At 41.3% G+C, this 25,676-nt stretch overlaps 8 protein-coding genes and 1 long non-coding RNA gene across 10 annotated transcripts in view; 4 read left to right on the top strand and 5 right to left on the bottom strand.

Moving 5' to 3' along the window:
- Positions 1–96: 96 nt before the first annotated feature.
- On the bottom strand, positions 97–707 carry LOC134191658 (uncharacterized). The gene is made up of 3 exons (XR_009971828.1): positions 614–707; positions 480–551; positions 97–399 (listed from the first exon to the last, which is right to left on the bottom strand). It is a non-coding gene; the product is annotated as an uncharacterized LOC134191658 (long non-coding RNA).
- Positions 708–998: 291 nt separating this feature from the next.
- LOC134190495 (aromatic-L-amino-acid decarboxylase-like) lies at positions 999–4,554 on the top strand. The gene is made up of 15 exons (XM_062658949.1): positions 999–1,378; positions 1,463–1,576; positions 1,923–1,974; positions 2,037–2,116; positions 2,178–2,312; positions 2,494–2,604; positions 2,660–2,692; positions 2,864–2,930; positions 3,195–3,289; positions 3,346–3,413; positions 3,475–3,551; positions 3,615–3,634; positions 3,710–3,808; positions 4,110–4,211; positions 4,285–4,554. Exons 1-15 carry the CDS (start codon positions 1,178–1,180, stop codon positions 4,474–4,476), a joined length of 1,446 nt encoding a protein of 481 aa, XP_062514933.1. The 5' UTR covers positions 999–1,177; the 3' UTR covers positions 4,477–4,554.
- On the bottom strand, positions 4,442–12,024 carry LOC134190494 (arf-GAP with coiled-coil, ANK repeat and PH domain-containing protein 2-like). 2 transcript variants are annotated; one of them, XM_062658947.1, is made up of 22 exons: positions 11,933–12,018; positions 11,773–11,869; positions 11,646–11,707; positions 11,510–11,586; positions 10,594–10,630; positions 10,444–10,530; positions 9,896–9,928; positions 9,725–9,838; positions 8,447–8,545; positions 8,237–8,305; positions 8,033–8,118; positions 7,748–7,925; positions 7,626–7,682; positions 6,849–7,039; positions 6,501–6,695; positions 6,225–6,297; positions 6,089–6,169; positions 5,998–6,034; positions 5,411–5,509; positions 5,119–5,348; positions 4,949–5,034; positions 4,442–4,519 (listed from the first exon to the last, which is right to left on the bottom strand). In XM_062658947.1, exons 1-21 carry the CDS (start codon positions 12,002–12,004, stop codon positions 4,951–4,953), a joined length of 2,058 nt encoding a protein of 685 aa, XP_062514931.1. In that variant the 5' UTR covers positions 12,005–12,018; the 3' UTR covers positions 4,442–4,519; positions 4,949–4,950. The 2 variants fall into 2 exon arrangements, with proteins under 2 accessions (XP_062514931.1, XP_062514932.1); XM_062658948.1 differs by lacking the exon at positions 4,442–4,519 and having other exon boundaries at positions 4,589–5,034; positions 11,773–11,876; positions 11,933–12,024.
- A 1,200-nt stretch (positions 12,025–13,224) lies between these two features.
- On the bottom strand, positions 13,225–14,886 carry LOC134191134 (iduronate 2-sulfatase-like). Its single transcript, XM_062659713.1, has one exon. The coding sequence runs from the start codon at positions 14,884–14,886 to the stop codon at positions 13,393–13,395; it is 1,494 nt and encodes a 497-aa protein (XP_062515697.1). The 3' UTR covers positions 13,225–13,392.
- Positions 14,887–15,160: 274 nt separating this feature from the next.
- LOC134191064 (iduronate 2-sulfatase-like) lies at positions 15,161–16,880 on the top strand. The gene has a single exon (XM_062659621.1). It carries the CDS (start codon positions 15,161–15,163, stop codon positions 16,652–16,654), a length of 1,494 nt encoding a protein of 497 aa, XP_062515605.1. The 3' UTR covers positions 16,655–16,880.
- A 385-nt stretch (positions 16,881–17,265) lies between these two features.
- Positions 17,266–20,233, bottom strand: LOC134191030 (stAR-related lipid transfer protein 7, mitochondrial-like). The gene is made up of 8 exons (XM_062659586.1): positions 19,825–20,233; positions 19,072–19,343; positions 18,962–19,011; positions 18,326–18,436; positions 18,222–18,266; positions 18,027–18,164; positions 17,741–17,822; positions 17,266–17,511 (listed from the first exon to the last, which is right to left on the bottom strand). Exons 1-8 carry the CDS (start codon positions 20,193–20,195, stop codon positions 17,381–17,383), a joined length of 1,200 nt encoding a protein of 399 aa, XP_062515570.1. The 5' UTR covers positions 20,196–20,233; the 3' UTR covers positions 17,266–17,380.
- A 781-nt stretch (positions 20,234–21,014) lies between these two features.
- Positions 21,015–22,090, top strand: LOC134190573 (ubiquitin-conjugating enzyme E2 S-like). Its single transcript, XM_062659023.1, has one exon. The coding sequence runs from the start codon at positions 21,088–21,090 to the stop codon at positions 21,988–21,990; it is 903 nt and encodes a 300-aa protein (XP_062515007.1). The 5' UTR covers positions 21,015–21,087; the 3' UTR covers positions 21,991–22,090.
- A 265-nt stretch (positions 22,091–22,355) lies between these two features.
- LOC134190571 (cyclin-dependent kinase 9-like) lies at positions 22,356–24,958 on the bottom strand. The gene is made up of 5 exons (XM_062659022.1): positions 24,773–24,958; positions 24,632–24,713; positions 23,821–23,911; positions 23,447–23,613; positions 22,356–23,381 (listed from the first exon to the last, which is right to left on the bottom strand). Exons 1-5 carry the CDS (start codon positions 24,865–24,867, stop codon positions 22,668–22,670), a joined length of 1,149 nt encoding a protein of 382 aa, XP_062515006.1. The 5' UTR covers positions 24,868–24,958; the 3' UTR covers positions 22,356–22,667.
- Positions 24,959–25,043: 85 nt separating this feature from the next.
- Positions 25,044–25,676, top strand: part of LOC134190482 (1-acyl-sn-glycerol-3-phosphate acyltransferase alpha-like) — a 2,265-nt gene continuing 1,632 nt past the window's right edge. Inside the window, exon 1 of the mRNA XM_062658928.1 lies at positions 25,044–25,556. Within this exon, the coding sequence (XP_062514912.1) occupies positions 25,050–25,556 (507 nt within the window). The 5' untranslated portion in view covers positions 25,044–25,049. The remainder of the gene's footprint in view (positions 25,557–25,676) is intronic.

Genomic DNA, 25,676 nt, shown 5'->3' with positions numbered 1-25,676 from the left:
ACCCCTGCAAACCTCGTAGCTATGCCACTGATGTAGATCTTGATCATTCCATGCTGCGCTCAGTCTGCTAGAGACATGCAGTGTAGGGTAGAAGCAAATTGTGCCTACAATTTATAGCTCGAAAACTGCCTGTTTTTGCACACAACAAATCCACCAGTTTCCTTGCTCTTTTGCAAGATTTCTTGCACAGCTTTGCTTTTTCAGTTTTTGTGATTACGCTGTTGCTGCTGCTGCTGCTGCTGTTGCTGGTGTAGTGCTTGTTGTCTACTGAGACATGACGTTCTTTGGAAAGATTATGTTACTTGAGTATACAGAAAGAAAGTCTCTCTCTGTGGCTCTGTACCCTACTGATACTAATTGTTTTCAAGTACTCTACTGTACTAACTTCTTGAAGATCTTCTAAACAATTTTATTTTATTTTCAAACACCAATTTTTAGCAACACAGTTCAAGACTATATTAGGTAGCATTTTCAATTACCGGTTTACTTTTGCATAACTTTGCTATCACAACTCCCGACAGCACCACACCACATACGGGTGTACAGACACACTACATACGGGTGCAGAAAAAATCAATGAAACGTCACTGTACCGAATGGGAGGCGGCATTACACGAAGACAATGACATCGCCCTTTTTGTGTCCTGTCAGCCACCGATCACTTTCTCGATGTTTCCGCATGACACAGCGCGCCATGCGGAACGAACGTACTGCGCACGCTCGTAACAAGATCCCGGATAATTACTTCTACAGTTATTGCGGGAACGGTTATTTTTAAAATAAAATATTCAAAATTATTAATATCAGTAGGGTTTACGGCTGCTCTGGATTAGGCATTTGTCTCGCGTCACTGGAGTGAGCGAGTATTATGGGCGTGGTCGGCCATCACGGCGCTCACACATAGTCTCGCGTAGCCAGACCCTAACCCCGCCTCTCTCCGCGCGGCATGAGGGCGGGATAAGGGTCTGGCTACGCACAGGTGCCAGGAGCAACGCTACATTCAAACTTACCAAATAAGGCACAGAGTACACAACAGCCCCGTCCCTTACCATCACAACGATGTCACCATCAAAACGATATCAACCCCACCCGGTGTACGCGGGGCGGATAGCACATAAATTGAAAAACTCGTCGGAGTGTCCTACTGGTGCGTTTGATCTCTTGAGGCATAATACTCATGGATGTGGATGAGTTTCGTCGTCGCGGCAAAGAGATGGTTGACATCGTTGCTGACTACTATTCAACTATACGCGAACGTCGCGTGTTGTCTGACGTTCAGCCTGGCTATTTGAGGCCTCTCTTGCCGTCCGAAGCTCCAAACGAGCCAGAGAAATGGGAAGACGTTGTGAAGGACATAGAAAGAGTGATCATGCCTGGAGTTAGTTGACATGGACTAGAGAATATTAATTAATTAATTAATGGAGATAGTTGGTCCGCTACTAGTGATTGTGATTGTTTTTAGATAACTCACTGGTTGCATCCACAGTTTGTTGCCTACTATCCGTCTGGTTTCTCGTTTCCCTCTTTTCTGGCTGACATGTTATGCAATGGAATGCCGAATATTGGTTTTTCGTGGGTCAGAATTCTAAGTAGATAAAATCAGTAGTTGTAAGTGTTGTCTAGCTGTGCTAAGAGCAGATAAATATAGTCAAGGGTTCCTATTAAGAGCCCTGTCCTTCTGTTTGTTTGTTTGTCTGGTGTGTGTGTGTGTGTGTGTGTGTGTGTGTGTGTGTCTGTTTTCCTGGTACAGTTGTCTTCTATGTGCTACTCAGGTAAGTTTTTCATTGTGGTTGCCACAATTTTTGTAGTCGAGACAAACATTTATGATGTTGCTTGTGTTTGCTTACTACTCACATGAGCAGCACATATTGGAAGCTATATATGATCAATTGACATTGAAAACTATTTGTGTAATTTTGTAGATTGCTTCACCAGCTATTACAGAATTAGAAACTGTTGTTCTTGATTGGTTGGGTATGTAGCTTCTTGAATATTTAAAAATTAAAATGAGTCTACTATACTTTGGAAATTCACAGGAAAAGCTCTAAAGTTACCTTCAGAATTTTTAGCAGAAGCTGAGAATGGCAAGAGTCCACAAGGAGGAGGAGTTATTCAAGTAAGAAGTTAATTGTGTTAATTGTCAAGAGTCTCACTGTCATGATTACTGTTGTTGTTAGGGAACTGCATCCGAGGCAACTCTAGTTGCCATGCTTGCAGCACGTCATGAAGCAGTGAAGAAATTGCAGTCCGAGATACCAGAGCTGAAAGATCATGAAGCTCAAGGAAAATTGATTGCCTATGGATCAGACCAGGTTAGAAACATAACAATACAAACAAACAATCACCAACAAATGCAAATGGAAATAAAAGTGGATAAGATGAGTTCTTGTATCTGTTGTTTGTTGTCAATTGATGCTTTGTCTTTTTCTGTTTGTGTGTGTATAAATGAATACACATCTGTACAGTATGTGAGTTGACTTCTGTGTTTTATAGGCCCATAGTTCATACGACAAAGCTGCCATTATTGCTGGAGTCAAATTTCGAAGGCTGCCATCAGATAAAGATTTTTCTCTGAGAGGAGCAGCTCTAGAAATTGCTATTAGAGTTGGTTACTCAAATTTATGCGTTTGATAAATGTTTCTAACATGAGAAATGGTAGGAAGATGTGGAAGCTGGTTTACATCCATTTTATGTAAGTCTGATTAGATAGAAGTCATGATTTGAAAGAGAATACTGAGAGGCAAGCATAAGGCAGACAGACAAATAGACAGACAGACAGTAAACAGATAGAGACATTCGAACTATAAAAACTATCAACAAAGAGTATACAGTGACAATACAGTAAGTTTCGTTTCTTTTACAGCTCCTGACAACTCTTGGCACAACATCATCTTGTGCTTTTGATAATCTGTTGGAACTGGGTCCGATCTGTAAGTCAACAAGCTAGCAGCAATGGATGTCTGTTTTCTCTATGTAAAGAGATGCATGCACTGAATGCATATAATAGCAAATAAAGTGTGTTCTTGTTTTTTTGAATTGGCAACATATAATTTGTAGAGCCACAGTCATCCATTAGAAGGCCACCAGGCATTAAATTCAATAGATACCTGTGTGTGTGTGTGTGTGTGTGTGTGTGTGTGTGTGTGTGTGTGTGTGTGTGTGTCAACAGAATGAATTGTTGATTTACCTGTTAGGTCAAAAGTTCGGCTTATGGATGCACATTGATGCTGCATATGCAGGCAATGCATTCATTTGTCCAGAATACAGGCCACTGCTCAATGGAGTGGAGGTGACGCCATCACAATATTGTTAACACATGCAAGTGTGATTGTTTGAACTGTTCAGTATGCGGAGTCATTCAACTTCAATCCTCACAAATGGATGTTGACAAGCTTTGACTGCTCTTGCATGTGGTCTGTTTGTATGTAGAGTGTCTGTCCAGAGTTACGTGTCGACGTTGATCTGTTGTGATAGGTTGAAGCGACGAGCAGCAGTTATCAGTGCATTCACTGTCGATCCTGCCTATCTACGGTATGCAGAATCAGATTCAGGTAGTTGACATCAACTTCCAATGTACCTTCAAGTTGTAGGCTTAGTTTCTCTGCTTGTTTTAGGTGCAGTCCTGGATTACCGAGTGAGACTTACTATGATATGATATTTAATGTCTATAGTAATGGTTATGATGGTGTGTTGTGTTGTATTGTGGCAGCACTTGCAGATTCCTCTAGGCAGGCGGTTTCGCTCTTTGAAGCTGTGGTTTGTGTTGAGATTGTATGGAATTTCAGGAATACAGAAATACATTAGAAAGGTCAGATTCATGAGATGTGGAGAGTGATTAACTGGTGGTTATTGAGATGTTTATGTGTAGTGTTATAGGATGAACACACACACACACACACACACACACACACACACACACACACACACACACACACACACACACACACACACACCACACACGCACACCACACACACACCACACACGCACACCACACACGCACACCACACACGCACACCACTTACACACACATCACACACACACACACACCACACACACACACACACCACTCCACACAACTAGTTGATTTCTATGTCTACATGTATTGCAGCATATTGAACTAGCAAAGAAGTTTGAGACACTAATTCGATCTTCAGACCTCTTTGAGTTTCCAGTCAAACCAATGCTGAGTCTAGTCTGTTTTCGACTCAAGGTGTGTACATATTTACACATTCATCATCATATAACATAACACTTATGTATGTACTGACTGTAACATTGTTTAGGGTAGCAATGACTTGAACAAAAAGTACTTACAAGCACTCAACGACTCCGGCAAAATTTACATGATTGGCACAGAGCTGGGAGATCAGTATGTACTGCGTATGTCCATAGTGTCCGTCCAGACAACAGAGTTTGACGTTGACGTCATTTGGGACATTGTCAAGTCAATAGCAAAGAACACAATAGGAAAATGAAGACAGCAGGACTATGTACTACTTGATTTCATGGCCAGTTTATCTGGATTACAAAATTTAAGATTAGATGAGAATGCAGTGCATTGCACCGAATAATCCCCACAAAATAATCCCCACCCCACCAAATAATTGCCCACCCAATTAATTCCCCTCTCTATCAATATCTCCTCTTGGCAGGTACAGGGAGAAGGAAACGGAATATGTTATTCGTTTGTTTGTCCATTCGTTATGTGAAAACGCAGAAATATATTCAGAACATAATTGTGCAGAAAAATGGGTCTGAAATTAAAAATAAAGAAAAACAAAGAAACCAAGAGTTTAGAGTGTCTTTAATTATTTAATGATTTACATAGATTTAATAGTAAACTATGTTTACAAGCAAACAGTGCCATGTCACTAGACTCTACCAGAAAACAATAAATAACAAACCTCCACGATACTCATTCACCTGTAATACACACTCAACACTCACAGCTAGAATTCGTTCTTTGTATATTCCATCATGGCGTTCTTGACCGTCCTCAGAGACTGTCCGATACGACCAAACACACCACCAGACTGCACCACCACAAACACACAACAAAATAGACTCAATTCAACACAAAACATTTAATAAAAATTAGTTAATTGATATTAACTTACATGTCTCGACGAAGCCTTCTGTACAGATGGCCCAGCCACACTGTCACTAGTCAACATTGATATCTCATCTTTACTCGTCTGTAACGATCCTCTTCTGTCTTTAACATGTTGCGCCGACGACTCTACAGAAGACTTCGGAATGCAGTCCAATAGTTGGTCGGCTGATGCATAACGACGATGACTGCGCTCTGCAGCCTGTGCCTGTCTCTTCGTCTCCAACACGTCTCTCCCTGACAGACCAACAATGACAAAATAACGTTGATATTAATTAAATCAGTGATTGTTGGCTTACGTCGCGTCTGCTCTGCTTCTCTGTTACTCTTGGTCATGAACGTTAACTCGTCGTATTTCTGTCGAATAAAGTGCCGTCTCTCATCCTGATTCTTGAAGTCTACATAAACAAGTTGACGTGACTGTGTGACATACAAAGTTGATTCAGACCAGACCAACTACATTTTTTGATGCTTGAATATTCATATATATATATATATATATATATATATATATTATATATATATATATTGGTACGACTGATGAAATAATAAAAAGTGAGCATGTGACACTTTGGGCATGCACAGTTTTCATTGCACTGCATACAAACGTGAGATACAAAACGGACAGTAAAACAAAAGATGCAGACACCGAGCGGAATGAGGTAACACTCATTGGACCACACACACTGTTAACACGCGTGGAGTCATTGACACGTAGTCGTAGGACGTATACGTATACTACCAGTCATTCTACAGTAAGCATAATATCACTGCGCATGCGCAAATCAACTTTTAATTAAATTAGGTATTTTGGTCAAGCTCAAAACTGGACCGGCAAATCCAAGCATCAAGAAACTTACTGATCTGGCCTCAATGGTCAACTCACTTTTTGAGAAGTCAGACGGCAGTTCGTATTCAAACAACTACAACACAACAATGACGGAACTCCAGTTAAACTAAATTTCGTTCTAGTGTACCTCGTTTGCGGTTCTATTTCCGACACGTTTTAGTTTGTCTATCCACTCGGGTTTGAGCGTGTCCAGCGTTAGTGACTTTACCTGTGGGAGTGTGATCATTGATATTTGTGTTTGATCACATGCAGAGACACGTTACCTGGGAAATATCGACTCCTAAGCTACGATGCACTCCAGAGCAGTCAATGCATAGAGTGACACCCACGACGACGCTATACAAGAGATACAAACGTGTCACACAACAGTCAGCTACACACACACACACACACACACACACACACACACACACACACACACACACACGCATGCACACACACACACGCATGCACACACACACACGTACACACACACACACACACACACACACACACACACACACACACACACACACACATACACACACAGAAAGTCTTGCCTTGCCCATTTTGGTTTTGCCTTCTCACAGTCGGCACAAATCTCGTTTCCTGGTACTGACCAGATGTCGTCTACAGTGTCTGTTGCTGATGTAGTGAAAGCCGAAAACGGACTCAGTGATAAATGCTGAGATTCTGCGTTGTCTGTAGAAATACTCGTAATGTCGGGGCTGCTGTGTGACTGTGGGATCTTACGTCTGTGGATATAACAAAGTCAGATAATTCGCGAGCAATCTAACAGACAGACAGACGGACAGAGACACCAACCAATAAATAAACAATAAACAAACAAACAACATACACGAAATGCAAACAAACAGATAGAAATACAAATGAAATACAAACAGTACCTCGGTACAGTAAGATTCTTGTCTTCCTCACAGACTGTCTGTTGTGAAAGTATTGCATGGGCAGTCGCATTCTGCAAAGCCGTAATCCATGACTCAACCTCATGAGAACTCTCACCCTGAAGGAACAACGTCTTGTTGGGAGATATCACACGAAAACAAAAGTTTCTTTCCGTCTCCTGAGCAGTAGCATGCTAAAACACAGCAGTAGCATATCACATGAGTCAGAGTGTCCATGATATGACAATGCACTACTAGTCTAGACTATCGTACTGGAGGGATGCATCTCACAATACACTATTGTATTAGAAGGGATGCATCTCACAATACATTAGACTATTGTATTGGAGGGATGCATTTCACAATACTAGACTATTGTATTGGAGGAATGCATCTCATAATACTAGACTATTGTATTGGAGGAATGCACCTCACAATACACTACACTATTGTATTGGAGGGATGCATCTCACAATGCTAGACTATTGTGTAGAAGAGATGCATCTCACAATACATTAAGACTGGAAAGATGCATTTGTAATGGCCTCCCATTACAATCTTCATATACAACCAACTAAAATTTATTGCCTCTTATGCAAGAATTTAGGAACTCTAAAATAAATAAAAAATTATTAATATCAACCTACATTCAACTAGAATACTATATAACTATTTAATACTTAAACAATAAATAGTATTATTGATATTAAATCTACCTAATTACTTATCATTTACCATAGTTTAATAAATTTCCATGTTCATACAAAACTGTGTCCTTACTTTGACAGTACAAAGCTTCAAATTCACTTCAAGTTGTGGTTGGTTTCTTCCAACACGCTATACACACAACACCTCTAATACTTTCGTGTTGTTCGCCAAACAAACACAATTTATCTGCATACTTGACTTAGAAGTAAACCATCAATGATATGAAAGTATTGTCGTACAAACGTCATTCCAAACGGGAGCCGCGGTTCACCTCGTAGGAGATACCCCGACTTCATAGTGACCAGCGGCTTTTCAACGGGAGAACCATTATGAACCAACGGAGGAGCAATGCCTACTACGGCTTGCAACATGCTACACATAATACAAAACACGACAACTAATTCCAGTTGATATCAATAAACCACATACGTTTATGTGCACCAGTCAATAGTCACAAATATCTCTATACAGTGCAGTACCTGTTGTTGGCTTCTGTCGTTGATGGTGAAAGGTGCAAATCGTAGGTTTGAAAAATTACTAAGTCTCTTGCTCTTGCGGCTTCAACCTAAACAAGCAGAGCAATTTATTTCTCACAAAAATTTTTATGTCTGATTTTGTTTTTGTAATAATTGTTGGCCTATTGAGTGTATGAGAAGCAATCATTGTGAGAGAACACAACCGACCTCTTCTGTGATTCGCTTCGCATTCGACTCCTCGATTTTCTTCTGTTCTTCTTGCATCATTTTAATTTGCTATGAAAGAAATAGACTGAAGTCAGTGAGTTTGCAACTGCATTGTAAAGTCTCATTAGCAGTTTGTCCTGACTGCTGTCCACCCACCCACCTGTCTGTCTGTCTGTCTGTCCATCTGTATCAAAACCTAAGCATACGTACTTGCGTTTGAGTAAAAAGCCTCCCAACCATCCCCTCCACCTCCTGCAATTGTAACTGACACAATTTGTGAAATGATGCTTCACACGTCAACAACTCAACCTGCGAAACACAAACACACAACCATGAAACCATACACTAGTTATTCATAGCTCTTCATGTAAATCTGTTACTTTGTCTCGTGTGTGTGTGTGTGTGTGTGTGTGTGTGTGTGTGTGTGTGTGTGTGTGTGTGTGTGTGTGTGTGTGTGTGTGTGTGTGTGTGTGGTGTGTCTCACTCTACACATATGCACATGCATGCAATCCATCCAACTACATACAAACTTACAGACACCAAGTAACAGTATATACAATCACAATTTGCTCCCTGACCAAGCCCCATCACAAAGCAACAAAGCACCAAACACAATCACTATTAAAAACACATGCAGAGTACTAATCAAGGCCACCTGTAATTAGTCAATCCAATCAATACGACACGACTCGAAAAATAGGTCGTCATTTGACGTTAAATTTTACAACTGACGACTAACGTTGTGTCTAGGTCGTCAAATGACGACTAGAGCAGACCAAGGCTTTTTAGTTTGTAATGGCTTTCTCGGTATGCAGACGGATAGCTGTACTGTACTGAAACATGCACCGCTTTGACGCTCACATTGGGACATTTGTCGTACAATGACATGTACGCGTAGTAAATAATACACCAGCAATGTATGTTGACAAACTGCTCATATAATGAAACGGGTAGTGTGAGAGCCAGCTCAGGATTCTGACAGAGTAAAGGCATAAAGTTTGTGACCAGGGAGCATGTGAGAAAGTGGAGACAATGGTAAATCTTGTAGGTCGAAATAGGTAGATACGATTTTAGTACCACGAAACGGACAGTTTTACCACAATGTGATATGTGAAAGTCTGGTTGAAACCGCGCCTTGTTTTGACAAAGAGAGGTGGTGTGCGTAATCACTAATTCAATTAGCTATCACTATTGTCTTCCCTGTCTGTCTTAGCTCTGTCTAATGTGTAACACGTCCTACCATCGGCTCAGCGGTAATGTGTTGGATACTCTCGGTTACATGCCATTGTAAAGTATGGAATACTGCACTGTATGCTTGCACTGCACTGAATTTTAGAAGGCCGTACAAAATGGCGGTATACCACTAAACACCATGATTGATATCAACATAATGCCCTAGACCAAATTTTTTGGGAAACTCGTCAAATGACGGCAACTAGTTGGACCAATTTTTTGGGCCTTGTATGAGTTGTTGCACAAAATACTTACCACCCTCTCCAGCAATTCTGGCCGTTTCTTCTCATGAAGCGCATTCATTTCGATGATGTATTGACATGATGTTCGATGTTGAATACGTCGAGCTTCATGAAGCTGAATCGATGCCTTAGACACACAATGTTTACACACCATCATCACACAACACTTGATGACCAATGATACCTCAGACAGCAAAACGACATCATTTCGTTTACACTAACATAACAACATACATTATATTGATATCAATATTATTAATTTGTAAATTAAAATTGTACAAGTCTGTCTGTACATTTGTCTGTCTGTCTGTACGTATGTCTGTCTGTACATATGTCTGTCTGTCTGTCTGTCCATCTGTGTCCATTTGTCTGTATGTTTGTCTGTCTGTCTGCGTGTTTCTGTCTGTCTGTATGTTTGTCTGTCTGTCTGTCCATTCATCCATCTGTTTGCCTGTCCATTCGTCTGTCTGTCTGTTTGCATGCTTGTCTGTCTGTCTACCTGTCTGTCCATTTGTCTGTCTGTCTGTCTATCTGTCTGTCCATTCATCCATCTGTTTATCTGCCCATTCGTCTGTTTGTATGTTTGTCTATCTGTTTGTACGTTTGTCTGTCTGCCTATCTGTCTGTCCATTCATCCATCTGTTTCTCTGTCTGTTTGCCTGTCCATTCGTCTGTCTGTCTGTCCATCCGTCTCTGTCTCATTCCTTTGTCATTAGAACATGCACATCATACTTGACACAATTTTTGTGTTGCAGTATCAGCATTAGAATTCGCCTTCCTGAATGCACACATCAAGTCTTTTAGAGCTAAAACATCTGTCTACGTACACACGTCATATCAAACGTTCAAAACCAAGCAAAATACAAACTACTGATAACAAACCTTGAGAAAACTTTCTAAAGGTTGAACAACACCGATCCTACACACATGCAAACATATATATTCATTCTGAAGCATCATATACCTTTTCACATTCTAAACTTAATATATACTAAATAATAAATAATAAATAATAAATATATATAATAAATAATAAATAATAAATAATATGTAATAAATAATAAATATATATAATAAATAATAAATAATAAATAATATGTAATAAATAATAAATATATATAATAAATAATAAATAATAAATAATAAATAATATATAATAAATAATATATAATAATAAAAAATATATAATAAATAATATATGGCACAGTGCATGCAGGTATTGCACGGTGGCTGGACATTATTCCAGGTCATCACAACCTGAAGCACTTACAGAAAACAGTGCTTCTGGGATCTACTCGGATCCTTCGTAAAGTCATGTCTTCTTTCTAGACAGCCGTGATGGTCTAAGTACTTCTGAAGCAGGGTTTGCTTCCGGTACTTGTAATAGACTTTACAAACCAGACTGATCTGGTTGAGCACGACATATAATATATAAAAAATAATATAAAATAAATAATATATAATAAATAATAAATAATAAAATAAAAAATAAAATAAATAATAAATAATAAATAATAAATAGTAAATCATATATATAAATATATAATAATATAATTTATCATGTACCTCTCTGGGACTAACTTGCCGGGTTGGTGAGAACCCAGCTGAGGGTAAAGCCCACTTACCCTACCTATATAGTGATGACAACATATAATAAAAATAATATATAAAAATAATCTCTACCAAAAATAGTTAATACATAATAAATAGTAAATAATAAAACTACTAATTAATAATTAATAATAATAACCTAATAGTCAATTTTTGGCACAGTTTAACCAATAATAAAACGTTTTACCGTCTTTGATCCAGTACTCTTTCTCGATGCTCTTCGACTTGTTGCACAACTGATACAAATGACTCCATCATCTCCAGCTGTAGCAGCACAGAAAGTCACGTGACCTACACCCTCAACTATGCACCAGATTTTTCACCATGTCGGCATCGTCTGGATCTAGATCGTGAATCGTAGTTTCCTCCAGCAGCGCCGCTAATTCTGTTTACAAAACGTCATCATGACGTCACAATCAAGAACACTTGCATTTTCTTGTCTTTCTAGACCTCTATTCAACGCCATCTCACGCTTGGCGAGTTCTTCTCGCTCTTTACAAATGCCAATAATCCTTTCAACTCGAGATTCGAGCGCATCGGTGAGATCCTAAACACTAGAGCGATGTATCGATGTAAAACGAGTGGTGAGTGGACTGATAGTGTTACTCACTTCGTAGAAAGAAAGCTTGTTTCTAAATAGAGGGCTGTCACCAGCACAACTCGAAACAGAGATGCCTCTCATAGCGGCAAGGATAATCCGGGACTTAGCAAGTAAATTCATCCGGGAACTTCAAATAATTGCCGAACGTAACAAGGCTTCTAATCCGTGGCGTGGCCCCATAGGGCTATCCATCGAGCTCTCGGTATATATATATATATATATACATATACACAAGTGTATATATCTGTGTGTACACACAAACCTCAAATTTTATTGCCCAGACACGGATATCAGGGCTAAGGGTATAGTAGTCGTCTGACCGACAACCGTACGTACGACCGTATTTCTAGACTCGATTAGCGCAGGTGAAAATGACCAATAGATGAGAAGTGGTGTCATTACCGACCAATAGAACGTGATGTCACGGTAAGGCTCCATCTCTCTTTGTTTGGCAGCTGTGCTGTACGCGAGAATTCAGCCATCCGGCGTCCCGTCCGTCCTGTACGGTGTTTAGTCATTTGCTTTTAATACGGGTTTAGCACTTACAAACAACGCTTAGTCTACATTGCACGTGCATGTTTTCCTACCCTAGTGGCCAACAACCAGGCGTCTCTACAGAGCGAAGTTGCCGCATTCAGGCTCCATGCGGTACGTGTAGCTGTACCTGACTTGTAACATTCTGCAGTGTTTGTGCATAGTGGTTCTGCAGTCGGACAGCTTGAATTTTCGGTGTGCGTGCAAAGCGGCCGCGGTGTTGTTGTCGTCTTCAACAGAAATTTGGCGCTCTACGGGAATTTGCGAAGGGGAACGTGCATCGTCCATGACAGCGCGTCTGTTTGTCGGAAGAAGCGACCGACCTGTAAGTTCGCAAGTCTGGATATAAAGATTTCATTTACGACCGAATTAATTAAGGAGACGGATCGACTTAGCGACCATGCCAGACGAATGCAATTCTACTCGGCAATATACATGTATATAGTCTCGCGTAGCCATATATATACTCTTTCCACCAATCTCAAGGGGTCGACTCTATAATTTTGAAATTGATTGACAGAAAGAGTAAAGTGACTCTGGATTTCGCTCCCGTAGACGACTATCTAAGTATAAATAATATATAGACCGACAAGTAATCCGTAGAGAAAAGTGAAGCTTGACAAAGCGAATAGGAAAAAGGTAGTAGAGCAAATTAGTTCCAACGTTGCATGCGCAAGTGCCCATCACAAAATTATTGCTACGTGAGTGAGTATTAGTTAACTAGAAGACCGAGGAAGTGGGAGCATGAAGCGAGAGCTAGAGACAGAACTTTATAAGCTATAGAGTATAGCTACATGTGTATAGATAAAGAAAAATGGCACTGCAGAGTCTTCTCAAACGCAAGTCTCCTAAAATTAGCTCGATCGTCTATCACATTGTTACAGAAACTAACAAATTGGCAAGCAATGAGATTGTAAGCAGGTCGGCATGCGGCGTCACGTAGAAAAACTATTTCTTAGGAGTTTGCTAAGCTCTTTCGCAGTCTCTTCTTGTGTTTCCGCAAGATTTATGTTTTCAAAAGCATCAAAGTCGTTTTCTGTGTCTCCTTGGTGATCATACAGTTCCTTTCCAATAACATTCTCCCAATTCGGTTGCAGTTTCTCCCCATTCCATTCGACCCATTCAGTGTAACGATAACGGTCTGTTCTAATGCTGTAGCCCATGTAGGGGAAGTCCGTTCTTTTTACTCGAGTGCAACCATTTTCAGCGATTTCAAGATTCCCACAACGAGGATATTGTGATAAAGAAACGTTCTTTATAATTGTTGTTGGATCTTTGAATAGAGAAACGAGTGACTTCCCTTCCAAGTTTTCTTGACAAGGCGGTAGTCCTGCCAACTCTACCAACGTCGGAAACACATCTACCAATTCAACTAACGATGAAGTCTTTTGTCCTGCAGTAGCCTCGTATCCAGGAGCACGAATCATAAATGGCACACGAGCTGCTAATTCAAAATTCGTGTGTTTGCACCATTCATTGTGTTCTCCGAGCTGCCAGCCGTGATCTGCATGAAATGCTACTATAGTATTGTTAGACAAACCCAGACTCTCCAATTCATTTAGAACTTCTCCAACTAGAGAGTCCATATAACTCACAGCAGCGTAGTAGCCTTGTCTAAGATGTTGCTGGACTTCTACCGGATAAGGAACAGAAATGTTGTATGTATAGTTTGTAAGATCTGAATAGCGACCCGGAGGCATACAATTGTGAAAGGCAACCATAGGCATGCCCTTTGGTGTCATGCGATGTTTAGCAACTTGAATATTCGACTCGTTTGTATAGTGCTGTAGAAATTCTTCGGGATAACGCCAAGAAAGGTGAGGTTTATGAAACCCGATTCCAAGAAAGAACGGAGTGTCTCTGTGTTGTGCGGCGTAGCGCATGTGCTGCATCATAATGGCCGTCGAGTTCAAGTCAGTAAAATTGTATTTCTGACGAGGAAGAGCACAAGAACTCGTGCGGTTAGGACATCCTTCGGGATGTCCCCAGTAATAAGGAAATTGCTCGAGATCGGACCAGGACGGTGGATCATTGTTAGGAGGAAGATTGAGGTGATAAAGTTTACCTACACCAGACGAGAAATATCCATGATTCTTAAAGTATTGTGGCATGGAAGACCAGTCGAGTCCCACATCTGCTTCTCGAAAGTGATCGATAAAATTCCACGCTTTTGTGGTGTCTGGACGTCTTCCCGTCATGAACGAGTTTCTAGAAGGTGCGCACACAGCCTGCTGACAGTAAGCTCTCTCAAACACCAATGATTGATTGGCCAGCTTGTCAATATTAGGTGTGTACATCTCCCTTTGACCATAAGCGCCAAGCTGAGGACGAAGATCGTCCACAACAATATAGAGAACGTTCTTCAGGTCAGACGCTTGCGTCAAAAAGAGAAAGCAGCAAACATGTACTAGTAGAAGACTCCGGAACATTTCACAGGTTTCAACCATCACGTGCTCTAAAGTTGAGAGTTATGCGTACTCATCATTATCCTAGATTGTAGCACGTGATGCATGGGTTTAATTAACAATCTACGCATTCAGTGTGTTGTATCAGATGCGACGCAACAGAGCAAATTTGAAGGTGCAGTCTGACAGATGGATGAGAGCTGGACATGAGTACGTTGGCCATATGAGTGTAGCTCATCATAATTATAGCCGTCACGTGCTAATCAACCCTTAGCACGTGATGGTTGAAACCTGTGAAATGTTCCGGAGTCTTCTACTAGTACATGTTTGCTGCTTTCTCTTTTTGACGCAAGCGTCTGACCTGAAGAACGTTCTCTATATTGTTGTGGACGATCTTCGTCCTCAGCTTGGCGCTTATGGTCAAAGGGAGATGTACACACCTAATATTGACAAGCTGGCCAATCAATCATTGGTGTTTGAGAGAGCTTACTGTCAGCAGGCTGTGTGCGCACCTTCTAGAAACTCGTTCATGACGGGAAGACGTCCAGACACCACAAAAGCGTGGAATTTTATCGATCACTTTCGAGAAGCAGATGTGGGACTCGACTGGTCTTCCATGCCACAATACTTTAAGAATCATGGATATTTCTCGTCTGGTGTAGGTAAACTTTATCACCTCAATCTTCCTCCTAACAATGATCCACCGTCCTGGTCCGATCTCGAGCAATTTCCTTATTACTGGGGACATCCCGAAGGATGTCCTAACCGCACGAGTTCTTGTGCTCTTCCTCGTCAGAAATACAATTTTACTGACTTGAACTCGACGGCCATTATGATGCAGCACATGCGCTACGCCGCACAACACAGAGACACTCCGTTCTTTCTTGGAATCGGGTTTCATAAACCTCACCTTTCTTGGCGTTATCCCGAAGAATTTCTACAGCACTATACAAACGAGTCGAATATTCAAGTTGCTAAACATCGCATGACACCAAAGGGCATGCCTATGGTTGCCTTTCACAATTGTATGCCTCCGGGTCGCTATTCAGATCTTACAAACTATACATACAACATTTCTGTTCCTTATCCGGTAGAAGTCCAGCAACATCTTAGACAAGGCTACTACGCTGCTGTGAGTTATATGGACTCTCTAGTTGGAGAAGTTCTAAATGAATTGGAGAGTCTGGGTTTGTCTAACAATACTATAGTAGCATTTCATGCAGATCACGGCTGGCAGCTCGGAGAACACAATGAATGGTGCAAACACACGAATTTTGAATTAGCAGCTCGTGTGCCATTTATGATTCGTGCTCCTGGATACGAGGCTACTGCAGGACAAAAGACTTCATCGTTAGTTGAATTGGTAGATGTGTTTCCGACGTTGGTAGAGTTGGCAGGACTACCGCCTTGTCAAGAAAACTTGGAAGGGAAGTCACTCGTTTCTCTATTCAAAGATCCAACAACAATTATAAAGAACGTTTCTTTATCACAATATCCTCGTTGTGGGAATCTTGAAATCGCTGAAAATGGTTGCACTCGAGTAAAAAGAACGGACTTCCCCTACATGGGCTACAGCATTAGAACAGACCGTTATCGTTACACTGAATGGGTCGAATGGAATGGGGAGAAACTGCAACCGAATTGGGAGAATGTTATTGGAAAGGAACTGTATGATCACCAAGGAGACACAGAAAACGACTTTGATGCTTTTGAAAACATAAATCTTGCGGAAACACAAGAAGAGACTGCGAAAGAGCTTAGCAAACTCCTAAGAAAAAGTTTCTCCAAGTGACGCCCGCATGCTGATCTGCACACAATCTCATTGGTTGCCAATTTGTTGTTGCTGTGATGACGTTGATGCACCTGCCAGTGCAAACCATTATCAAATAGTGTAGTCGCTACTAAAGTCTGTAGAATGTTGCAATGCTCTACCAATCATGATCTCATATACACCGGTACAGAGACAAAGTATGGATACAGTACCCTTTGCCATGTTGCCCTGTGTCACAAGCACTTCAAGACAAAACATTAAGGTTTAAAATCAAATTACCAAATAGCCTGTTGTGCATAAATTGTGCACCATATTTCTCCCATGATCAAGAAAAACAGTAGAAAACACGTCAGTTGGATGCTTGCTATTGACACTCCACAATGATTGTTGAGGAGACTACAGTACCTATTGTATACACTATCAACCTGTCGGTCTAGGAGTGCACTCATGTAGTCCTATCAAAAGACTAACAGAATTTATGGAGGTCTGAAACCTACCCACCCCATTAAACCCTCTCCTCTCCTCTCCCTATCTTCCTTCCCTTCTCTCTATCTCCCTTCTCCCTATCTTCCCTCTCCCTCTCCCCCACAAACATTGACACCCTCACAAGGTAGAGGCAGTGTGTGCAACGTTGAAAACTGCACTCCAACAAATGATGCAGTACTTTGGTTTTTCTATTTTCTTGCAAAGCATATTCACTATTTCGTTAATCATTGTGTTACATTGCGTGATGATGTACAACTGCCCTTATGCTTGTGGCTCTGCCTGTCTCTGCCATGGAAATGTCTTCCTCTGCTGTGACGACTCCTGACTTTCCCGTCTTGCTTGCCCCCTTTCCAAAGCAGCTGTGTGGAATTTCTCCATGAAATCAGGAATTCCTGTGACAAGAGCACACACAGAAAACATCACAAAAGAAGACAACGCATCAATGTTGCGATGTACTCTCTACACCTCAATCAACTAACCAGATTCACTAGAATTGTGGAAAAATCAAGGACACAAAAAATTTCTTTAAATTTTTGTATTATAAATCAATATTATATTACAATTTCAAACTGTGTAATGATCAGTATGTAATGTGACTCTCACTGCCACTAGTACACTGACCTCTGTATGCAAAGCCGAGACAAGCAGTTGGGATGTACGTGTTGGGATCATCAAAGTATGTACAAACATAATCCAGACCATCCTGCAAAAACAAACTACATTAGTATGCATGCACACACACACACACACACACACACACACACACACACACACACACACACACACACACCATCAGTTTGTCCGTCTGCATGCTACAAAGTGTTACCAACCCACACATGACCCATAAAGTCTCATAAAGTCTCATCAAGTGACCGTCGATTGGCAACTATCTCTCGCCCATACAAACCTTATCGAAGTCCGAATGTGGAATAATAACCATTTGACTGATGTATTCCCTCACTCTGACAAAGTCTGATTTCTCTGGACACCCCGGATGCTCGACAGCTCGCGACACAATTACCATCGCATTATCTGAGCTACAAAACTGGACACACCACAGAACATCAAATAAACAATCAACAGCCAATGAGCTCGTGTTTACCATTGCTCGTCTCACGTACACATATTCTCTGCTTCTCATTGGAAACTAACACGTTCACAGGTTGAGTGATAGGTGCATGTGTGTGTGGCTGTTTGCATGCTTACTGGGTATTTCTGTGACCAGTAGACAATCTCGTTGCCTGTTGTTACGTCTCGCTCGATAACTTTCAGGTCCATTACACTTGTGTCCCATTTCTTGCGGTAGTCGAGGTCCATCTATGAAGTGGGTGATCAGACGGTTTCCAGAGCAGTGAATATGCAATTGCATGTAGGAAAATATGCAGAAACAGACACAAATGTGTACAAATGAAACACAAAAATAGAGAAAGAGACAAATTGACAAAAACCAGACAAACACAAAGACAAGCAAACAAACAGAAACAGACAGACAAACACAAACAGACAGACAAACAAACAGGCAAGAATACAGACAAACAGATAAAGACAAACAAGCAAACAGACAGACAAACAAATAAACAAACAAACAGCAAACAGACAGACAAAAGAGCATACAATCAAACAAACAAACAAACAGACAAACAAACAACAAACAAACAGACAAACAAAGAAACAAACAGAGAAACAAACAGACAAAAAACAGACAGAAACAGACAAACAAACAGACAGACAGACAGACAGACTGATAGACAACAGACAAACAGACAAAAAGCAAACAATCAAAGAATCAAACAAACAGACAAACAAACATAACTTCATACAAACATATCCACAAACCCAAACCTGTGTCTTATAAAATGCTCTTGGAGACACATCATTGTATGATCCCACCACTACATCAACCCAACAATCAACCACCACAAAACAACTGCCAACACACTGTACACACTCACTTTTATACCAATAGACCCCGCTCTCATTGTGCAGTTTCCTCCACAATTTAAAGTTGTCGTTCTTTAGCAGAAACTCCCAATCATTATGTGGCTGTTCAGCCACAGCAGAGCTGGTGAGCCGTGGATGGACAAGAGACGACACAATGGGTAGTAATCCGGCGGCAGCAACAGGATCAATAGGAGGAGGATCTAATGTTGTGATTTCTTGTATGGGGTCAGGATTAGTGGGTGGGGCTTGCTTTGTCTGTTTAAGTCCGGCACCATTGAGACAACTGTGAGGAAAATATTTCATGTGTTAGTAGGTAATTTGGCTAGCCTTGTTCCCAGTACTTCTCTGCATTTAGAACAGCACCAACACAGTGTGTAGGAAGGACTGGGAATGAGGATTTTAGTTTAATTAATGCATACATTAGATCATTGTATTAGAGGGATGTACCTCACAATACATTAGACTATTATATTGGAGGGATGCATCTCACAATACACTAGACTACTGTAATAGAGGGATGCATCTCACAATACACTAGACTATTGTATTGGAGGGATGCATCTCACAATACACTAGACTATTGTATTGGAGGAATGCATCTCACAATACACTAGACTATTGTATTGGAGGGATGCATCTCACAATACACTAGACTATCAGACGCCACAATATCACCCACATGCACAGACTGTCATCATTACAACTCTGCATGTATTCATTGATCTTCACTGATCTCTTCATTTCATTCATCATCTCACACTGACCTCTCTATCTCTTCATCCTTAATCTTTTCCCTGTCCCAGACAAACGCCGCCGCTCCGAACAGCAGAGTTCCTTGCACTCTAGCCTTCCTCTCTGATCCACCAGAGTGTCCTCGTCCTGATGAGCCTGCTGGAGGGCTGTTTCTCACTCTGTATTTCAACAGTGGACGTATCCAGTGCCAAAAAAGGCGAGTGAATATGACTAATCCTTGTAAATCCAACAATAAGCGTTTTCTGCGCGGCGTTGTGCAGGAACTGGTCTGACTGATGAACCTCAAATGAGGCCCCGCTAATTGAATTAATCTTCTGCTGTTAAGAACTCTGGAAAAACGTCGCATGGCTGCAGGGATGTTGCGTTGGCCTTGCGCTGCCATGTCACGGCAGACAATGTGTGTAGTAAATAGTAGGCCAGTAGCGCGCGCTAATAACACAATGGTAATTCCCGGATGTGCACTAGTATGTCGTCGAATGAACAGATAGTTGTGAGTGCCGTAAAATATTTATAACTTATAATATAATCTACTATAGTACTAGTATTTTGATGACGACGATAACTTTAACAGATAAAATTTAAGCAATCTCTAGATAAAAAACAAAAAATTCAATTTGTTTTGTAATTTTAATTATACTGTAAATCAACAAAAACTTGTAACCATCTAACTTTCGTAGATTTCGTAAGCGACCTCAGATTTACTAAATATATATAAAGTTACATGCTTACTAATTTTTGTCGCTCTCGGTTTCTAGGGACACTTCACATAGTGTACAGTACAATAATCATCACGTGTCACGCGTGCCAGACAGACTGACCTAGCTGGTGAGTCTAGGCAATAGCGGATATTTACGAGTGGTGCTGTGGTTTTGACATGTCCGCACGTGGACACCAGGTGAGATGCTACTAGGACGTACACACGCCAACGCGTGTGCTGTGGTTTTGATTCTGTTGATTTCGTGCTAGCGTTGATGTCCTGCACAGAAAAGTGGCTATGTTGATCAACGATTACGAAAGTTGGCTGATTACGAAATAGCAAATTTGGACATTTACGAATGTTTTTTCCGCCTACGAAAATTTGTTGATTTACAGTGTCTCCATACAACGCGCATTGATGCTGTGTCAGCACGATTTTTAGTAACGCGCGCTAACTAACTATTGACAATCAGTGGTGCAATGTCAGCACGTTACGTCATGTTACCATTTCAGGACATCAGCACATATATCACTAACTCGTTTCCTAGACTTTCATCAGACTTCTTTCGGCGCTCACCATGAGCACACAGTCGAGAGTGAAGGATCTACACAAGTTGCTACGCAACGTCGCGAGCTTCTCTGACAGACAAGCAAGCATCGAAAACTACGACGAAATGACGAAATTCGACGTTGTTATTGTACCTAATGCTGGCCTCTATAGAAAGGGCAAATTCAGTTTTACAGTGACGCTTCAGGATGACTACCCCGACAGCCCACCTGCTGTACACTGCAATACAGACATCTATCATCCTAATATTGACACTTCAGGTGATATTTGTCTCAATCTGTTGTCTGATGAGTGGGAATCGACGCTCTCGCTTGAAGACGTCGTTCAGGGTCTCCTCTTTCTGATTTACAACCCGAATTTGGACGATCCGTTGAATGAGTATTTCAATGATGGGATTGAATATGATGAGTTTCGATTGAATGTTGAATTGTCTCTACAAGGTGGGGATGTGGATGGGGCTTTGTATGAAAGAAACCAGGTAGATGAGGAGGAGGAGTCAACAGTCAATGCTGCTGGTGACTGTAAGGATGCAGAAGTGCCTTGTGGTGATGAGCCAGAGGTGAGAAACGATGAACACACAGATGGACACACAAATGGAGACACAGATGGAGAAACAACAAATGGACAAACAAATGGAGATGCAGATGGAGACACAGATGGGCACACAAATGGAGACACAGACAGAGAAACAAATGGACACACAAACGGACATACAAATGGATGCACGGATGGCGATACGAAAGAGACTTCAGAGTCACATGATGCCAAGGAGACTGTACTTTGTGAAGATGCAGTTTGTGGTGCTGTGAGCAGGAATGAGTTGAGACACGAATGTATGACGCAGTTGATGAAACAGGGAATGTGGCAGAGATTGAAAGAAACTTTAACACATATTGTGAATAAACTTCGGTGACAGGATTGTCACACTTAGTTACATGTTTGTGCAGGCATGCCTGCTTGCTATTGAGTGTATACTAGTTTGTACAGAGAAAGACATTTGCAAGACACGGTAACTCTTGGTTTGTTGCTATGGATTACACGCGCATGCACACACACAAGGTGACATGCATGCACACGCAAAGACAGACAGACAGACAGACAGACACACACACACACATACAGACATGGACAGAAAGACACAGACATGGACAGACAGAGACAGACAGACAGACACACACCAAAATATCAATGACAATGAATTGAACTTCATCAGCTACAGTCGTCTCAGTACCCTAGACTCCATGCACACAAATGCTCAACACGACACGATACCGTAACCGCAATTTTATCGTGTGCTCTATTGGTTACGAAGAAATTACAGAGTCAACGACCAGAACACATTCGGTTGCATTCAGTACAAAAGTATACCAGACATCATTGATATCAATGACAATTACACTCATCGCCATCCTCATCCCGCCGCTCAATAAAATGTAAATTACAACCAAAATCGTAATAAATACTGCCTTTTGTACTAACAACCCAAAGTCACTTCGTAATTACAGAACATAGTCTTTGTCCTTCAGCAAACTAAATGGAATCCATCGAATCGTGTGAGTCCAACAGCTTGCAATTAGATAACTTTATATATCAAAATACGCGATCGAATCGTATCGATGCGGTGGACGATGATCCTAACGAGTGAGAGTAACCTCCCGCAACTGCTCCGGGCATTTGTCTCGTGTGACTCTGCTGCTGGGGTGCTGTCTGTCCACGCCGGCGTGGCGGAGCCAAATACTCAAACATCGACGTGGTCTGAGACTTGAGTGACGTGATCTCGACGCTCGGCATCGGATCCGTCCAGAACAAGTCGTGATTCAGCGCCGCATTGCTGTCTATCCGTCTCGCCGGATCGAGCGAGAGCAGAGTGTCGATGAGATCGAGAGCATGTACGTCTTTGACGTACGCTCGTAGCCGCTCCTTCACCTTCCTCTTCTGAGCCTCGGGAAGTTTCACCTTCTGATAGAGATCGAGCGAGTCGACTCCCGGCCAGACGTCTGGAGTTATCGAGCCGCACAAGTTACAGATCAGACTCAACTGGTGCTGCTCGGTGTTGCCTTGCATGATTGGGCTTCGCGTCCACATCTCGGCTATGATACAGCCGGCGCCCCACATGTCGATCGGTGGACCGTAGTTTCGCTCGCCGAGCAGCAACTCAGGAGGGCGATACCACAATGTGACAACACGGTTCGTATATCGTTGTTTCGCTACACTGAACGCACGAGCCAGACCAAAATCGGCCAACTTCAACGTGCCATTCTTGGTTATGAGGACGTTTGCCGCCTTCATGTCTCGATGTAAGATCTGGAAGAACCCGCGAGATGATATCCAACACACATGCACCACACGTATGCATGTCGATCGCTTACCTTGTTTCTGTGTATGAAGAAGAGCGAGTTTAGAAGCTGCTGTGAGAGTTTTTTAATTTCCGGGAGAGTGAATTTCATGTCCGGATTACTGAGCAGTCCGGCCAGATCGTGCTCGCAGAACTCGAACACCAGGAAGATGGTGCCCTTGCCACGATTGTACGGCGTGGCTGTGGGCAAACGAGCTCATACTTTACAAGTCCCATTATGATTATAACCCCACTTTATTACTGCTAGTCTAATTCGTTCACTACACGTTATTTAAGAGCAACAAAGTTCCAGACCAATTCTCTCTGTTTTGGGAGGACGAATGTCTATGCAATGATTTGTGTCTGGAAGTTTGCGGCTCAAAGTGGCTACGAATGTACATGAACTACCTTTGCTTCTGCAGATCTCTAGTAGATTGGTGACGTTCTCGTGCTTCAGTAGCTGCAAGATTCGAATCTCTCGTAGCGCTGTGATAGGAAACTACAAACAAAAATAATAAAACAGAAATTTACACTATAGACTAAAATACTAAACAAAAATGATAAACAAATTTGAAAATTGAAATTTTAATTTTTCAATAGAAAAAAATTTTAAAACAAAATTGAAATTTTAATTTAAAAATGCACAACAAATTTTAATACAAAATTCAAATTTTAATTTAAAATACAAACAATTTTTAAATTTCAAAAATTCAAATTTTAATTTAAAAAATACAAAATTTAAAAATTTTAAAAACAAAACATTTAAAAAAGTTTTAAATACAAAATTTCAATTTAACTTAAATTAAAATACAAAAAATAAATTGTAGAGCAATAACAAATTTTTTAAAAACAAAAATCCAACCACCAACATGCCACATCCAGCACCAAAATACAAAACATCAATTTGTCTTGTGCCTCTACCTTCTGAATCACGATCACTAGTAGTCAGTCAAGCACACGTGGATACTACATACTACACAAGACCCACCCACACATCAACATATAAATGCAGCAATGAACACAGTACAGCAACCTCACATACAAACATCACAAAACCAAAGAAAACATTATACCAGCCTCAAACCATCACATTGACATTAATAATTAAGGTACACTACTACAACGCTACACGTCATAAATACATGCACAACACACACTACCAACACTTCCGGTTTCACATCCGGGGTACCCAACATCACCAACATGGCGACTCACATACCCCTTCCTTCTCGTTCTCCATTAGAATCTTCTTAAGGGCTACCGTCTCTTTAGTCTTCCTGTTCCTAGCTTTAAACACCTCTCTAAACCATCAAAACCGTCCGACAACACGTGGTGGCTTGTATAAGCGCATTATTCGCACCCGAACGTTCCTTGCCCGATCTTAGCCAACGTCTCGTATTTGCTGACCTCATGGCAATAGGGGTAGTTGAACGATTTCGAGGGTTCCTTGCTCATCCGAAAACTCCGGCCAGAACAACGACTTGTGAGAGGACAAAGACCCTCTACCAAAGCACGTTGCCACAGGCGGAAATAGAGCACCCGGATAAGCAACATACCCGGATAATTAGTTACCTGAACAATTAGACCCAAACCATTGTCTCATGCCCGGATAATCGTTGACATTCCCGGATAACGTCATGGGGCTGATTGGTTGGCTCGTCTTCTTCTTTCTTCTTGCGCTTTTTTTCTACGTTCTATCGCGGGTTTCTCAACAGGCACGATACACTATCAAGCACGCTATCTACTTTGCAGTTGTCTTCATAATTTCATGTTGTGTGATCCTCGACGCCATCTTGCACATGAAAAGAAGTCACGAGAACGCGCAGGTTTTGAAGAGAGTCACCAAACTACTGCGTGTGAAACGACTGTTGGGCATTCAGTACAGCATAGAGGGAGAGGAAATACTAGATGACTGTGAAAGTCCCCGGATATATATATCCAATCATCAGAGTTCTCTGGATATGTTGGGTATATCTCTGATTTGGCCGAGGAGGACGGTTCTTATGGCTAAGAGGTCGTTGAAATACGTGCCCGTGTTTGGGCTTAGTGCTTGGCTTGTTGAGACGATTTTTATTGATCGAGTGAAGAAGGAAAAGGCAAAGAAAGTGCTTGATAAAACAGTTAAGAAGATTAAAGATGAAAGAGTGAGACAACATTGTCTGTTTGTTTACTCGTTGGTCTACTTACTTACTTATGTGTCTGTCTGTTGGTGTGTCTGTTTGTCTATCTGTGTGTGTGTGTGTGTGTGTGTGTGTGTGTGTGTG

Source organism: Corticium candelabrum, chromosome 15 (assembly GCF_963422355.1).
Source record: "Corticium candelabrum chromosome 15, ooCorCand1.1, whole genome shotgun sequence".
Classification (NCBI taxonomy): Eukaryota; Metazoa; Porifera; class Homoscleromorpha; order Homosclerophorida; family Plakinidae; genus Corticium; species Corticium candelabrum.
Note: the sequence above shows the minus strand (reverse complement) of the source record. Positions and strands in the feature narration are given on the sequence as shown.